The sequence below is a fragment of the Eschrichtius robustus genome, chromosome 17, assembly GCF_028021215.1.
Source record: "Eschrichtius robustus isolate mEscRob2 chromosome 17, mEscRob2.pri, whole genome shotgun sequence".
Classification (NCBI taxonomy): domain Eukaryota; kingdom Metazoa; phylum Chordata; class Mammalia; order Artiodactyla; family Eschrichtiidae; genus Eschrichtius; species Eschrichtius robustus.
Window position 1 is genome coordinate 78,307,041 of NC_090840.1, and position 17,454 is coordinate 78,324,494.

Sequence of the window (17,454 nt, forward strand, 5' to 3'; positions counted from 1 at the left end):
TCTCTCTCCCTAACTGGTGAAATTGACAGTCTGCCTACATTAACCGGGCATTAATTTGCATGATCAAAAGCAGATTTGTTCCAAGAGGCAATGCTCTGCCTTCCCCTCCAAAGCACAAGCATCTCCAAGGAAGGCGAGAAAAATCAGAATCGGCGCCGCCGCTGAGGTGCCCCTGAGCTTGGCCAGGAGTTGGCCTCATCCAGGAGCAGGTGGGATGGGGGCCCTGCGGAGAGTAGGGAGGGGGAGGGCAGCCCGCCTGAGAGTTGGAAAGTGGCACCTGGCAGCCCCAGGCGCTGGCACGAGCTCCAGCCTGGGAAAATCAAGCCTTTGGTGACAGATTATAGCAGAGGATGGTACAGGAGTCCCAGGGAAGTACATGGATTTCCTGCGGAGAGGGGCTGCTGCACCGAATTCCCCAGCCCTTTGGGGTGGGGTGGTGCGAGGATCCCAGCCCTGGGCATCGTGAGGGTCTCTTGAGAGCCCAGGACCTGGAATCAGAAAAACGGGTCACAATTCCTCGCTTTAGCCATGCAATTCAGGCAGGTTGCCTAACCGGTCGGAGCTGCCTTCTCATTCGGCTTTGAATGGGCACAGGGTGACCAGCCCTGCAGTTATGAGAGGACGTCTAGGTGAAGGAGACAGTGCCCAACCCCTGGGAACCACGCTGGGACCCCTCCACGCCGGCGCTGTAGCCATCCGGCCCTCAGAGTCGTCACACACGCACGGCACCTCGTCTAAGCGTCCCCCGGCCCTGATGCGTGGGATTATCATTCTCAGTGCAGAGGAAGCCAGGGATCAGCGGGGTTGACTTGTCCCCCCAAAACAGTAAAAGTATTTTCTGACTGTGCAGGTAAAAGATGAATGTAGGCTGGATTCATTATTATGTATCCATTATTATCATATTTATTTTTTCTTCTGATTTTAAATTAAAAGGAACATTTTATCGTGTGCCCCTGCAATGATGGTAGGGTCTGGACACCGGGCCTGCTGGATGGTGGAGAGGTTGGCCCCTTGTCCCGTCACATCCACACCCAGTGGTCGGGGCAGGAGCGGTCCCGAGTTGATTCATGCATGCAGCCAACACATACTCATTGAGGGCTCTCCCCCAGGCTGGGGGGAAAGTTGTAACCTGAACAGATAAGGCTCCTGGCTCATGGAGTTTATGTTCTCGGGAGAGGACACAGGGATGCGTAAGCAGAGAAAGTAAGAGTTTTCAGATCTTGAAGAGTGCTCTGAAGAAAAGTGTTAACGGTAATGGGAGAGGAAGTGATGCAACGGGGGAAAGCGCTTTCGCAGGGAGGTCAGGGAGGTGGCTTCTGGCTCTGAGTGATGAGAAGGGCCAGCTGTGGGGCGAGTGAGGTGAGGGGCCAGTGCAAAGGGCTGAGGCAGCGCTGGTTTGGGGGACACAGAAGGCCAGGTGCTGGGAAACCCAGTGGATGATGGAGGAAGCAGTAGGAGAGGAAGGCAGAAGTGTTGGAGGGACCTCTTAGGTCATCAGAAAAGTGACTTATTCTACTCGCAGGGGGCAGTTATCAGGAAGTTTTAAGTTAGAGAATGATCGTACTGATTCATCTTTTTTTTCTTTTCTTTTTTAGTAATCAGGAAAATTCACTTTATTATTATTTTTTAAAATAGTTTTACCATACAAATACAACATTGTAAATCAACTATGCTGATTCATCTTTTTAAAGAGCATTCTGGCAGCTCTATGGAAAATTGACTATGGAAGGGTAACAAAAGAAGTAGAGACCAGACTGAGGTCCATGGCGAGGTCCAGGGAGCAAGCTGGTATGTTAAATTAAGGTTAAAGACAGACGTGGTAATGGTGAGAAATGCCCAGATTTGGGATATATCTTAGATCGGCAGCTGGGTAGATGAGTTGGGAGTTCAGGAGAGAGTTCAGAGCTATAGATGTGGATTTGGAAGAAAACCAGGAAACTATGATGTCACAGAAAGCCAAGAAAAGAAAGTTTTTCTGAAAGGAAGCCGAGGTCAAGTGTACAATGTCATTGGAAGTGGTGTGAGTTGAGCGCAGAGATCTGACCCCTGGACCTGACAGGATGTAGGTCCTGGGCGCCCTTGGTAAAGGCCATCTCAGTGGAGTTAGTAGAAGGCCTGACTGATCAGAGCAGGCTGAGGGGAGAGTGAGGAAGGGGTCATGTGCTTCCCAAACTCACCGTCTTTCCACTGTACCTCCACCTCCACTGGACACCAACCCTCAGCCAGGTTTCATGACCACTTCATTCATTGCCACATTACCTCTGCGACCTTACCAGGCTGTCCCATGACAAGATCTGTGTCATGTTCATTTCAAATTCTCAGTTGCTGGCCAACAGGAGGTCTTTAATTTATGCCCATTAAATGAAAGAGTATCTGTGTCTCCACCTACCTCAGAGCTCTAGAGAATCCTGGGGGCATTTGTTCATTCATTCATTCATCCTTTCAGAGTTCACCCGATTGCCTTTGGAGATGCTGACCCAGGTCTCCCTCTTCTCAGACTTACGAAGTCGTAACCATTTTGCATAACATCAAGAGTGATCGATGTATGAAAGTTAATCAAATATCTTCTGTGTACAAAGCACTCCTCCTCTAGTCCCCACTCCCCAGAGAAGATTGTCAGTGCTTCTGCCCCAGGATGGGAAGGAGAGGAGGAGGGAAGGAGCGCAGATGGGGCAGCGGGAGCGGATAGGAGGAGTGTATTAAGACATCCTCAGGAGGAGAATCAGCAGGATTGGGGTACAGCAGAGCACTGGGGAAGATGAGGAAGTGGGAGGAGTCGGGAAACATCTCTTTTCTAATCGGGTCACTGGGTACTGGTCTTCTTCCCTGAGGTTAGGAAAATAGGAGGGGAAGAAGGTTCTGGAGGTGAGGAAGCACACAGGCTGGAGAGAGATGTAGGAATTGTCAACTTACAGATCACTGTCGAAACAAAGGGAGGAAATGGTACCACCTCGTGAGCACGTGTGGACGGAAGGGGATGAGAAAGGGCAGGGGTGGCAACTGGGGTGGGGGGGGACGTCAGCATTTAAAGTGGGCAAGACAGCCAGGTGGCGGGGAGGTTCAGAAATGAGCCCGAGATGGAGAATTTTATGGAAAAGGAGATGGGGAGGGTCACCGAGTCCAGGCAAGAAAGAGCCCCAGGCTGGGATGGTGAGCAGCGCCGGCATGGGCGCTGACCTGTCAGTGACCTTGGCAAGCATGGAGGTGGGGGAGTGGAGGGGCCAGGGAGCTGTGGGGTGAGGGGTGAATTCCCTGCGCTGGGAACGCCGAGGTAGACAGACAGACACCTTGGCTGGCGTTTCGTTCTGGGTGGGGGTAGGAGTCACGGAGAGTTGCACATCGCAGGTTCTAAGAGGGGGGAGATTTGCCCAGTGACGTCGCTGAACAAGCAGAGGGGAGGGTCCCTAGAGCGCTGGGCAGTGAGGCATCAGCCTCAGAGGGAAGGAGTGTCCCTTGGTCCAAGAAGAGGGAGGGGATTCGGGAAGAGCATCTGGACGGGCCGTGTCCCTGAGAGTAGAGGATGGTGCGGGTGTATGGAGAGCTCTGAGGACCGTCTTGGGGTTCCGAGCAGCCTCGTGGGACCCACATGGCAGAAGAGAGGCAGGAAGAAGCAGCAGCTCCCGGGCTCCCTCCTGGGGCCCTGCGGAGCCCACACCCAACACCCACTTCCCTCCAGTCTCAGCCCGCTGTCCCGCACGAGGCCCGAGGCCCATCTCATGAGCCCATTTACGATTTCAGCCCTCGCCAGCCAGCACCCTGTGCCCTCCCCCACCCTGCTTGTGCCATAGTGCTGATCGCCACCGAACCTCCTCTGTTACAAAGATTTGTCCTGTGCCATCCCTCCCCCGAACTCAACTAAAAGCCCCCGAAGGGCCAAGAACTTGGGCCGTATGGTTCCCCGATGTACCCCAGATGCCTGGAGCTGCTGCTGGCACATGCAGGCGCTTGACAGAAATTTGTTGACTGAACAGTGACTTGAAGATAAAGACCCTGCAGCAACGTGGCTGTCATCCTGTTTCTCAAACTTGGGGTGAACACAAGGACGCCTACTTTTAATAATTTACTAACCAGAGGGGAGAGAGAAGTCACATTTACTGTCACCCATTTGATAATAATTAATATTCTTTTGAGTCTAACATCAGCCCCAGGCACAGAGAGGGGTATTCAGTGAACGAACTTACTGACCAGCAATGAGTCTTCTGAGGTCGCCTGCGGATCCAGGTCCGAACCCCACACTCAGTCCCCTAGGTCACAGGCATCCAAGGTGACTGTGGACCCCTCCACAGTCGCTAAATGTTTCCCAGGGCTCTAACTTTTCTATGGGGGGTGTTAAGGACGGTCCTTTAAAACTGTGCCCTGCACCTGTGCCAATTCTTGATGGCCCTTAATGAGCCCAGGCCCAGCAAACCCGCGTCTGAGGCACGTCTTGCCTGTCATTACAGCTTGTGGCGTCAGCCCTGGCTTGGCAGTCACGTGGTAGCCACACCCCTCCCGCTGCCTCTCTAATTAAACCAGCAACAGCACCTGTGCTTCTGTCCTCGCCAAGAAGGAAGAGACCTGGGTCTTCCTGAAAACGGGCCCCTTCGCATCCCCACGCGCCCCCGGGGGGCTCAGATCCACACTCCAGCCATCTCTTCAAAATACTGACTGTGGACGCAGCCACGGCCCAGCTTGTCTCAGGGGCTCAGATCCCCTTAGAATGGGAAACGAATCGCAATCTTGTGGAAGCAGAACCTGGGCCCCTCCCTTTAACATTCTAGCCATGGAATTGTTCAGACTGTTGGAGGTACTTCTAGCAAGGCCCAGGGCTTGGTGCCCTGCTGCTCCTAAAAGGTGCCCTCTTGTGGAAAGAGTTTCCGCAGCACCCGTGAAGGAGGCTCTGTCCTTTGGGTGAGGTCAGTCGTTTTCTAGCAGTGATCCGGAAGAGGAGTTCCCAAGGGTCTGGATCCACAGCCAGCGGGACCAGCCTGGATCAGGCCTGGCTCTAAAGCATGGGCTCCCCTGGGCCAGCTGAGCTGCAGACACCTAGCCGCCGACATCGTGCTAACAGTGTGTAGGTGTCATCTCATTTAACCTCAGGACAGTTTTATGAAGAGGGTAATACTATTGTGCCCATCGTACAGAGGAGAAAACAAAGGCAGAGAGGGATTCAGTAAGTTGCCCAAGGTCACATAGCTAATACATAGCAAAGCTGGCATCCAAGCCCAGGTCTTTCCAGCTCTGGGATTTGAATCTAGGAGGTTTGACTTTGGACTTGCAGCCTCACCTGTGTTATCTCTGTGAAGGTCAGTGTCTCTTCCATTCATTTGTCCAACACTTATTTCCTGGGCACCCGCTAGAGCCATGCGTGCCCCTCCGCTGCTTGGTAGTTCTGGAACATTAGACGTTAAACTGACAATAACAGCACCTGGGGATTCAGCGCAGCATCTTGAAGCACCCCAGGGGCCCCTGCCTGCGCCTGGGACAGGGCAATAGTAATCGCTCACAGCTACTGACCGTGTGTGCCCAGAGCTGTGCTAAGCCCCTTATATGCAGGTTTCATTGGAGTTTGGCAATGATTCTATGCAACTGCCCAACTCATATGGTGATTTTGATACTTCAGTGAAATACACATGCTAAATGTTTGACAATAATTGGAGTTATGCGAATGGTGACTAATATAATTTTTGTGATAAAATATTCCAAAAACTCAGAAAAGAACAGAGAATAACATAATGCAAGTTTCCCCCGAAACTATTAGTAGGCTGTGAAGTCAATTAAATAGATTTCAGGCAGGCATTTTTGTATAGACTAGATTTGACTAGAATAGAATAGAATGGAAACTATCAGATACATCATGTATGTTAACAGCAATGAGTATGAATGTTATTCGTGAACGTTACTACAGGCATTGAGTGTGAGTGTGTGTGTGTGAATTCCGCGTGTATAAAATGTCTTTTTTATTATAGATCATGGTCAGAAATAGTTGATATAAAAAACACTGATATAAGAAACACATCACTATTCAGATTTAACAGATATTAATATTTTGCCACATTTGCTTCAGGTCTTTTTCCAAAAAATAACCCGTTATAGATAGATAATGAAGATAGATAGATAGAATATAGATAGAATTCAAACGAAGCCCTTTTTGCCCACCTCTCCCTGTCTCCTTTCCTCGTCTCTCCAGAAGCTGGTGTGTGGCCACCAGCAGATGTGCCTCTGATCAGTGATTCCAGCCACTGGTCCAGCCTCTTGGGGAGCCAGGCTGAAGGCAGTCCAACCCAGGACCCCAGGATGGGCTGAAAGGGTGTCTCAGACGGAAGGGGTCGCTTACCGATCACACCCACGCCTTGCATTCTAATCACAGTTCCTGGCTGCTTGGTAACGTTTAGAAAAACAATTTAAACATGTCAGGGTATCCTGATAAGCTCATGTCAGTGTTGAAGTAAGAGCCTAGAAATATGTGAACACACGTCCTAGGACCGTACAAGGGCCGAGGGGTCTGGATCTCCCGTGCCAGAGCTGCCTCACTGACAGTCGCTCCGCCCCTTGTCCCCAGAAATGAGGAAACTGAGTCCAGAGGGGAGGACATGGCCTCCCCAGACTCTCCCAGGCAGACAGGGTAAGAAAGGAAGGAAGGAAGAGGAGGAAGACAAATACCATATGATTTCACTCGTATGGGAAACAAACAAATGAGCAAACCAAACCAAGCAAAAATAAACCCGTAGCTACAGAGTAGTGGTGACCAGGGCGGGAGGGTTGGGGAGAGGGCAAAATGCGTAAAAGGGATTAACTTCAGTTTCATTTACTGGCTCAAGTGTGCGTGACCAGACGGAAACTAACCCTTTGGTGGTGAGTGTGCTGTAGGGCACACAGAAGTAGGAACGGAATGTTGGACACATCGAACTTATACAATGTCATAAGCCAATGTTATCTCGATTTAAAAATAAATCTTAAAAAGAAGAGAGAAAAAAGAGAGTGAGGAAGAAAGAAAAAGGAGGAAAGAAGGAAGGAAGGAAAGGAGGGAGGGAGGGAGGAAGGGAGGGAGAAAGAGTTATTTCCATCTGACACACATCCCAGAGAGCTCCCTGCCTTCCCTGCCCATCCTATAGAAAAGAGCCCTGCCCCATCCCTTCACCCTGCTCCGTTTCTCTTCATAGCACCTGTTCCGGATGAACTGCACAACTCTTTGCTTATTTTCCGTCTCCGCCCACTAGAACGCAAGGCCCTTGAGAGCAGGGAGCTTGATTAGCATGTTCAGGGCTGTTTCCCAGGCCTAGCAAGCCGCTGGCCCTGGACCAAGAGTGTGTCTATCAGTAGAAAAGGGTACAGACAGTGCCCCTACCGTTGAGTGCTTGAGTCAGTGAATGCGACTGAAGTTAGCTCTCCTAACAAAACCAGGTGACAAGCTGGCTGAGAGAGTCAAGTGCACGAGCACGCGTGAGACCTGTGACCAGCCTGCAACAAAGGCTTGTGTTCAGTGAGCACTTATTAGGCACCAGGCGCCATTTTCAGGGCTTCACGTGCATGAACCCTTTTAACCCTCACCGCCACCCTGCTCGGGGGCTCCACTGTGTCCACCTTCAGGCAGGCACAGAGGGGTACAGGTGCTTGTTTAAGGCCACACAGCTGGAAAGAGGCAGAGCTGGGATTCCCACCAGGCAGTCCGGCTCCAGCTCCCACGCACTTCTCGCCGTCTTCCACTGCCTCCGAGAGAGAAAATTCTAGACCAAGGGCTTGAGCTATGCTCAGTCGGGCCTTTCAGAATCTGACTGGGGAATTTCCATATATTTTTTTTTTTTAAGCAATTTGAGGAAAGTCAAGGCCGGACCAGTAGCAAAACAGCCTTTTACCAGGCGCTGCAGAATTCTCTGGGCGGCGAGGCAGCGGACAACCGCGTGCAGGCTGCGGCGACGTGGTACTACTCGCTGGAGCACGGCGCGGACGACTACGCCTCCTTCTCCCGCGCCCTGGAGGCGGCCGCGAGGTGAGCCGTCCTGCCTCCGCCTCCCCGAGGCCGTGGGGATGCTCAGATCCCCCGGAGAACCGGGGCCTGGTGCTGCTGCTTCATCTGTGTCAGTCGTTCGGTCCACGGCGCAGGCTGCCTGCCCGCCAGCGGGAGACACGAGGGGTGACCCACCCCTCCCCTCCGTGGTGCGCGTGCGCCATCAGAGGGTGCCTGCTTGGATATGCCCCGAGCCGAGAAGCTGCGCTCAGCTGGTGTGGATGGAGAGCGGGCGGGGGGCAGTCCAGCAGAGAGGACCCCACCTCCAGCCCAGTACCTGGACCCCTGCTGCCCTTGAGAACAGCGCGAGGAGCGCTCCAAGGGTGGCTGGAGCCCAGGCCTCGTAAGCATCGGTATTTTTCAAGGCTCCCCCGGGTGACTCTGCTGGGAGGGCAGAGTTTACTTTCCACAGGAAATGGAGGCCTGGACAGGGGAAGGTTTGTGCCTGATGTCATACCCAGAACAGAAGACCCAGGGCTCCTGAAGCCGTGCACCCCCTTCCCGAGGTTGGGGGCTGCTGTTTCTGCACTCACTGCTTATGGGTCTTGTTGCTCAAGTTCACTGCTTCAAGCTTCCTTCCCTGGGAAAGTCTGCCCTGGTCCCCCAACCCAAGAGTGGTTAGTGGGTGCCTCCACCCATCACAGGCTCTGCCGTCCCCAGAATGTCCCTCTCAGCACCGTCAAGAGATAGCCAGGATTCCAGTTCTCTCTGCCTGCAGAGCCCCCTGGGATGAGACCACAGTGGGGACTTCAGCTCTCGTGTCACCTTTGAGCTCCTCACGGGCCGCTTGACATGTTCTGTTTCCCTGAAAGGCCCCCCACCAAGCCGGGAGAGTGCGGTCAGGTGGTTTCCGCATCCTGTAACTTCTTTTCTGTCCTCGGGGAGAGAGGTCCACGCTGGCCCTTGCTCTTTGTCCCCGGGGACAGAGCCACTGTCAAGGCTCAGAGGCCTCTGCTGAACTTGACTCTGTTGAGAGGAGATGGACTGAAGGATGTTGAGGCCCACTGTCCTGCTTGGTCACTCCTCCCAGGAGTCTGTGGTTTCCAATCAGAGGGTCACGAGCTCAGAATAAAACTTTGTACCACCCCCTGGGACCTTGGGGATCAGGAAGGCTCTAATTTTCCTTCTAGTGGAGAGCTCAGCTTTGAACAAAATAGCCAACACCTATTCCTGGAGGCCCAGCCCCAGACTGGACCTGAAGAACTCACAGAGGTCCAAATCCTGGACCCTGAGAGGCTCACAGCCAAGTCGGGACTGGCTTAGATCAACGTTGTAGAAAGAGCTCAGGGCTAGAGTTCAGAAACCTAATGTTCATTCTTGCCCCAACTTTGCCTGTAAATGTCTTTGAGGACAATCTGTGAACAGGGGCAAGAGCAGGGGTCTGAAGGAGGGCAGGTAACCAAAAAAGACTTCATTGAGGAGGTGGACTTCATTCCTCCCTTAGGCCAGGTCCTCATTCTCTCCTGACCAGACTGAGGCAGCAGCCCCCACAGGCCTCCCTGCCTCCAGTCTCCTCGGCCAGGCCCGTCCACAGCGCTGCCAGGGTGGAACTCTCTGTAGGTCCGCTCCCACCCCCGTCCTGCTCACCACTCCTCAGGGGACCATGAGGTAAAGAGGGCCGCCTTCATCTGCCCTTCCAGACCCTCCCACCAGCCCCACCCTCTATGAGAGCCTTTCCTGTAAACCCTGGAGGTGCCGGTCTCAGTCGCCAGAGGAGGGGTAGGCAGCCCTCCTCAGTGATGGACTTTTATGGGGGTTATCAGAATCTCTGCTGTAGGCGCAGGGCTTCAGTAGTTGTGGCTCGCGGGCTCTAGAGCACACGCTCAGTAGTCGGGGCTCACGGGCTTAGTTGCTCCGCGGCACGTGGGATCTTCCCGGACCAGGGCTCGAACCCGTGTCCCCTGCATTGGCAGGTGGATTCTTAACCACTGCGCCACCAGGGAAGCCAAGGGTCAGGCCCTTGGGCCCCATTTCTCAGCTGAGGAGGTGGAGCATCAAGGAGACGCAGGGATGCTGAGTGGGATTCAAAGCCTGGTGGCCCCAGACCAACCAAATTCGGCCTGATTCTAGCCACGCCTGCCTGCCTCTGGGCACGCAGCTCGTGCAGGACCACGCGCAGGACCCCACTGCTGAAAGCGGGTGCTTCTGAGATTTATTCACATCACCCCCAAAGGGGGAGTGGATGTGGAGCTTTGGGAATCTAAAGCAAGGCTCTCAGCCTCCTCACTGTTGACATTTGGGGCTGGATAATTCTTTGCTGTGGGGTCTGTCCTGTGCATTATAGGATGTTTAGCAGCGTCCCTGGCCCCTTCCCACTAGGTGCCAGTAAAAACCTTCCACTCCCAGCTGTGACAGCCAAAAGTGTGCCCCAGACATTGCCGAACGTCTTCTGGAGCGTGGAGGCGTCCCAGCTGAGAGCCACTGGTCTAAAGGTGTCATACACCCGAGACGTCCCTGAGGTCTCCATCTTCCTTCAGAATGCACAATTATTTTATGTTCAGCTTCATAGTATATTATATTCATTTTACTATAAAATGTTTTGCTCCCAAGTCTTTGAGTAAAATTGATGTCCTGGGAAGATGTTTGTCCCATGGGTCTCTTGACCCTGCGATGCATCGTATGGACATAGTGTGTGATCGTGGCCGTCCATGAAGCAGGCTGGACCGTGTGCCAGCAGGGGGGCCAGCCGGGGCGAGAGGAGAGCTGGAGGGTGCGAGGACGGGGTGGGAGGTGTTCTCTGCAGGCCTGCGCAGAGGGGCTGGTGGCCCAGGGCCCTTGCCTGGAAGAAGCCTTTACCCGGCACTGTTGTCCATAGAGCTGTGCATAGCTAGACCTCATCCTCTGTCCTCCTCTCACCAGGGACTACTTTATCATCTGCCCCGTGATCGACATGGCCAGACACTGGGCAAGGAGAGCCCAAGGAAACGTCTTCATGTATCACACTCCTGAAAGCTACGGCCACAGCAGGTAAGGTGGCTGCGTGGCCACAGCGGGTGTTGGCACACAAAGAGAATCTGGCAGAGGGTCCCTGTCACTTCTGTGATCCACAGGGCAGCAGAGAAAAGAGGGCAGGACCATCATACAAGTCCTGGTTCAATGACATGGGACGCGTCACTTAACTTTTCTGAGTCTCAGTTTTATCATCTGAAAAATGGGTAGAGTAGTAATCACCACTTTATCTCACAGCACTGTAGGAAGAGCAAGTAAAATAAAAGATATAGAAAGCAGTTTGGAATTGCAACATTAGATATTCACTGATTGACCTGGCTTGGGGGGAGGAGCCATCTTTATTAATCCTACCTGTTTATGTCTCTAAAAACTGAACACTTAGCTTAACTTAAGAAAATGACTTTCCAAGGTATAAAAAGATTTCTTTTGCAACAAAAGGAGTTTTATTTACCCCTAATTTATATACCCTTCTCACTTCCAGAATAAGTTCAAGGTATCTTATAATAAAAGTCTCAAGTGCAATAAAATTATCAAAATGAAAAAGAAAAATAAGAGGTACACGTAAAAGAAAACCAATGATAAAGGAAGGGGCAACCAATGGGCCCAGAATGTGATCCTGAGTTTCCCAGAAGTCAAAGAAAAGATTTAAAAGTAAAGAAGAAAAGAACAAAGGTTCGGTTTTCATAGCGCCATCAGCTAAACAAAGGAACAGAGAGGAGTGGTGTCATAAGACATATTTGGTCTCAGGAAGGCAAAGCAACGTGCGCCGCTGGGGCACAAGGTTTCCAGGGCATTGGAGGGAGGACTGCGAGGCCACATGTTCTACTTCTTCATGACCTTACCGTCCTTCACCTGTGCTCTTCACCTGAGTTCCTCACCTGAGCTCCTCACCTGTGCTGGAAAACCCCAGGTCCCTCCAGTGCTGGGCCAGTAACTTCCCACATAGTCGGATGTGATTCCCACAAATGACATCAGATTAGCCACTTCACACTGGAGCTCCTTTGGTAACAGAATGTCAGGGGGTCAGGTGTCACAAGATGCCAGAGTGTGTTGCTTCATTTCATACAAGAGTATGAAGCAAGGACATCCATCGCCCATGTCCATGGTCTGTTTGGGCCGCAGGGAGACTGGGTGTAAGAAAGTCAACTTTTTTTGGGGGGCTGTGTTGGGTCTCTGTTGCTGGATGTGGACTTTCTCTAGTTGCGGTGAGCAGGGGTTACTCTTCGTTGCGGTGCGCAGGCTTCTCATTGCGGTGGCTTCTCTTATTGCAGAGCACGGACTCTAGGCCTGCGGGGTTCAGTAGTTGCAGCGTGCGGGCTCAGTAGTTGCAGCACGCAGGCCCTAGAGCTCACGGGTTTCGGTAGTTGCAGCACACGGGCCCAGTAGTTGTGGCACGCGGGCTCTAGAGTGCAGGCTCAGTAGCTGTGGTGCACGGGCTTAGTTGCTCTGCAGCATGTGGGATCTTCCTGGACCAGGGATCGAACCCGTGTCTCCTGCATTGGCAGGTGGATTCTTAACCACAGCGCCACCAGCGGAGTCCCGAAAGTGAACTTTAGAGCTGAAGGATGAGCTCCACTACTTGCCAGCTGTGCAATCTTAGGCAGGCTCCTTTGCCTCTCTGATCTTCAGTTTCCTCATCTACAAAATGAGGCTAATAGTTTCCTCTCACTGAGTCGGTGTTAATAATATCTGGATTATAAATTATCCCGCTTTAACCTGTGTTGCTTTGCAACAGCATCAAGGGACGTCTTACAAACATACACGATTTCTTATTATAATTGGCAACATCCCTATAGTAGGTTGAATAATGGTCACCTGAAGATACCAGGTCCTAACCCCTGGAACCTGTAAATGTTACCTTATAAGGAAAAGGGGGCCTGCAGATGTGATTAAGTTAGGGATCTTGACGTGGGAAAACTATCCTGAATTTTCCCAGTGGGTCCTAAATGCATTCACAAGTGTCCTTACAAGAGAGAGCAGAGATTTGCTACACGTAGAAGAGGAGGCAACGTGACCACAGAGGCAGAGATTGGAGTGATGCACCCACAAGCAAGAAATGCCAGCACCCACCAGAGCTGGAGGAAAGAGGAGTGGCTTCTTCCCTAGAGCCTCCAGAGGGGGCCTGGCCCTGCCCACACCTGGAGTTTGGCTCAGTGAAACCGATTTTGGACTCCTGGTCTCCAGAACTATGAGACAGTAAATTTCTGTTGCTATAAAGTCACCAAAGTTTGTGGTAATTTGTTACAGGAGCCATGAGAAACTAATACAGGCCCCCAAACATTTTTCCTAAACAAGCACTCTTTACCTGGTTTCCCCCAACGGGTTATTCAATTTATAACACCTCACGGAACATCCATCTTTATGAGGCCAGCGGTGTTGAAAAGAGCATCTCTGTGTTACAGATAAAGAGTCTGAGGTTCAAGGAGTTCCACGTGATTTCCCCAAGGACAAGCAGCAGTCGGTTATACAGCAGTGACCTACTCATAGCTTCTCTGAGCCCCAGAATTCTCTTTCCGCTAAAACATGCAGTCTCTCTGCTTGGAACTATTTATAATTCCAACTTGATTTACTTCCTAGATTCAAGCAACTGCCTCCAGGTTGTGGGAAGGGAAGTAAATGCCAGGCTAGGGTTCTGGTGAGAAGGCATTCGGGAGAGAAGGAATGGTGAGAAGAGCCGAGGGTTTGGACAGAGATGAAAGGAGGGCTCACAATCCCGTGGCCACCACGTCCAGGAGGCCAGACCACATCCAGGGAGGCCAGGCATGGGGAGCCATTCGTGGAGTGCTCCCAAATGCCAGGGCTCTCAGGAGTTCACGCCCAGAGCACAAGTTCTTCAAGCTGGTTCTCTGCCTTCCCCTCTTTTACGGCAGAGATTGTAGCAGAACCCGCGATACTCCTGCAGCAAGTCCATCAAAAGCCTTCAACATGTGCATACACCTTGGAACTCCAAAAGTTCCAAGTGGCAAAAAATAAGAACTGCACCTGTTATATGAGGACAAAAGCAATCAAAACATAACGCAGCAAAAGGATCCATATGATTCCAGCCAGCATCAGTAATGCTTTGAGCCCACCTGTATGTGGTTCCTAGGGCTGCTGTAACAGAGTACCATACCCTGGCGGGTTTAGAACAACAGGTATCGTCTCACCGTTACGGAGGCCGGGAGTCTGAAATCAAGGTGTTGGCACGGCCGCGCTCCCTCTGGAGGCTCTAGAGGACGATCTGCTCCAGGCACCCCATGCCCCAGCTTCTGGAGGCCTCAGGCATTCCTTGGCTTGCAGACAACATCTTTCCACTGTGTGTCTGTGTGCAAATTTCTCCTTTTTATAAGGACACCAGTCAGACTGGATTAAGGCCCACCGCAATGACCTCATTTTAACTTGCTTATCTCTGCAAATACCCTATTCCCAAAGAAGGTCATATTCTGAGGTCCTAGAGGTCAGGGTTCTGACATATCTTTTAAGGGGGACAGAGTTCAACCCAAAGCACCACCCTTCTCTCTAACGTGACAGCCCTGCTGGGGAGGCTCCCGAGGGGCAAGGGTGCAAAGCAGGCTGTTCTGGACCTGGGATCGGGGTGGTTCCCGGAGGAGCAGCCCTTGAACAGAATCCAAACCACATCCTCAGTCTCTTGTGGCCAGTTTGGGTTTCTCTGTTGCTGAAAAGCATCCTCACGCCCCTCTGGGGACCCACAGACAGGCCGCCACTGCGCTGATCCACAGAACCTTCCTTGAAAGGAAGCCACACCCGTGCATCAGAACCACACAAAGTGCCTCCCGGGTCACCTCAGGGCCTAGAGACCCTCCTGGCACAGAGGAGGTATAGTAGGTGCTCAGGAAATCATGCTGAAGGACAGAAGCTGATCCAACTACCTCAGTTGACAGGTGGGAAAGGGTCTCTTCCACTCTAGTTTACAGGCTCCTTGGGGCTCAGTTTTGCTATCTGCAAAATGGGAGTAAGGAGGTGGGACAGGTCAGGAGTACTGATTCTTCACTGGGCTCTGTGGACCCAGGGGAGGAGGAGAGCGAGATGGAGGGTCCGAGCTTCCCAGCCCCTTTCTCTCTACTTCATAACTGAGCTTCAAGTAAAATTTCAAGGTCATTCAGTTTACAGAGATGTGAAAAATGTCTGGGCTCAATCACCTTTCAGACACCTTCTGACTCTGACATTTTATCAGCTTGGGAGGAAAGAGACACTCAGAGCCACTGAAACATTTCACAGGCAGAGATGTTGCCAACTGTACAAAGGCAGAGAGTGTCCTGGGTAGAGCAGCGACTCTGGGCCAACCGCCTTGTTAGAAACCCGTCTTGACTCTTATTAGCTCAGGGACCTAAGGCAAGTCACTTAACCTCCTTGGTGACAGTTTCTTCAACTGCAAATGGGAAGAATAATAATTGTACCTACTTCAGAGGGTTATTGTGATCATTTGTGTATAGAACGGGACCTGGCAAGCAAAGTGGTAAGAGTGTGTCATTATTCTCGTCCATCAGAACACGTTCTTGATATCTTTCTGGGCATATATCATCTCTCCCCACCACGACCATAATATGGTGCCATCTATATAGTAGATACTTGAATCAATGAATGAATCATAGAAACTAACCCATTGTTGGCAAGTTTATCTTTTCTGCTCGAAAAGACATCTCTCTCACTCTGCCCTGGAGCTGTCACACTCTCATTTATTTCTGGCTGAAATCTACAGACTTAAAATACATGCGTGTGCCTTATGGTTTCAGCCATCTGTCTGTGAGCATATATTAGCCTTCCTGGCATAGCTAGTGAACAAAACACAATAAATTACCACTTTCTTGCAGACTCTTGTTAATTGATCACAGCATTGCATGCTCACCTGGATTATGTAGATGAGATTTGCATCTCTGAAATTGAGGGCCAACTTTTGTGAGGAAAGAATAAGTGTAATGGATGGGGGAGGAGACAAAAAAAGGAAAATCTACAGTGTGAGAAGAAGGTGCAATTTTAAGATCCAGATTCGAAGAATCATAGACTATGTAAGATGATTTCATCCAACTCATTTTACAGATAAAGAAACAAACGCCCAGAGAAGACTGGAATTATGTCCCCGTCACAGAGTCGTAAGCGGCGGTCTGGACTCAAAGCCTGCCTCCTGCCCTTTCTCCAGTTTTCTTTCAATTGCACCCACTTCAACCCAAAGCCTCTGAGTGCCTGCCATGGCTAGGTCCACCTGCTAGCTGTGCGACTTTGGACAAGTTGCTTAACCTCTCTGAGCCTCCATGCATCTTTATCTATGCAAGGGGAGAGTAATAGTGCATGTCCCACAGGGCTGCTGGAAGGGTTCAGGGGTGCAGTGTCTGCATCTAGGGGGTGTGTGTGGGTGTGTGTATGTGTTTGTACACACCACAATGCCTGGCAGCTTTGCTCACCAAGACTATTGACACGAGGACAAAGCTTAGCAGCTTTCTTTGCTCAGTTCTGCTCACTGGGGAGACTTTGAGCCAGTTTCCTCCATGGCTCCCATCTATAGCCCGCTGTTTCATGAAGAGGGATTTTCAGTGATGACTGTAATCCAGGGTTTCTCAATTTGGACACTGTTGACCTTTCAGGCTGGATAACTCTTTGCCGTGGAGGGCTGTCCTGTGCGTTCTGTGCTGTTTAGCGGCATTCCTGGCCTCCACCCACTCAATACCAGAAGCACCTTCCCAGTTGTGACAACTGAAAATGTCTCCAGGCAAGGCCACTGTCCCTTGGGGCCCAAAATGGTCCTCTGTTGGTAAGCACTGCTGGCATCCCTTAAAACGGGAGTTGTCACTAACACCACCTGGAAAGAAGGTGTGACCCCTTTCCCAGATCTTATCCCTGAATCAACACAAGATCCCCCCGCCACCAGATACCGTCCCTGGTCCCACGGACCCCCGGGCAGACCACAGCGCACCACGAACCGGAGCATCTGGCTCTTCTGTTACAGAGCTCGCCTGGAAGGCTGGCAGGTTGTCTCCCGTGGTCACACCAGGCAGGACCCTGGCCTGCTGTCCGCTCCTAGGTCTGAGGCCGTGGGCATCCTCTCTCCTGCCCAGCTGTGTCTAGGCACCACCTCCCACGCTCTGCTGGGACTCTGTCCTCCCTCCCGGCATCGCCATCTTGTCGATTACAGTTGTCTTTCTCTCTAACCAGCTCCTCCCAAAGGACAGTCTCGCCCAAGTGTCTTCCTAGGAGGGACCCCCATTGTGTACTCTGCCACTCACGAGCCACGGGCTCCAAGACCCTGTGGCCAGCCCAGGTTTGGGGGATCCCCCTCCAGCACACCTCCAGGAGCCAGGCCCCAGCAAGTGTAGAAGGGAGCACTGATGTATTCTCTGGTGTTGCCGGTCCTTAGGGGGCTTATCCTGGCTCTGTCTCTCACTTTGAGCCTTTGGCAAGTGACGACCTCTCTGAGCTTTGGTTTCCTCATCCATAGATGGAGCTAATAATAGTACACTTATAGGAGTGTGTCGGGATCAAATAAGACAAAACATGCAAACGGCCTAGCTAGCTGGCTGGCATAA

At 51.7% G+C, this 17,454-nt stretch overlaps 1 protein-coding gene across 2 annotated transcripts in view; it reads left to right on the top strand.

Moving 5' to 3' along the window:
• TG (thyroglobulin) overlaps positions 1-17,454 on the top strand; it is a 243,619-nt gene that overhangs the window by 214,150 nt on the left and 12,015 nt on the right. For both annotated transcript variants that reach the window (XM_068525942.1, XM_068525943.1), the window contains 2 exons: positions 7,788-7,969; positions 10,847-10,954. In XM_068525942.1, coding sequence (XP_068382043.1) covers positions 7,788-7,969; positions 10,847-10,954 — 290 coding nt within the window. The remainder of the gene's footprint in view (positions 1-7,787; positions 7,970-10,846; positions 10,955-17,454) is intronic.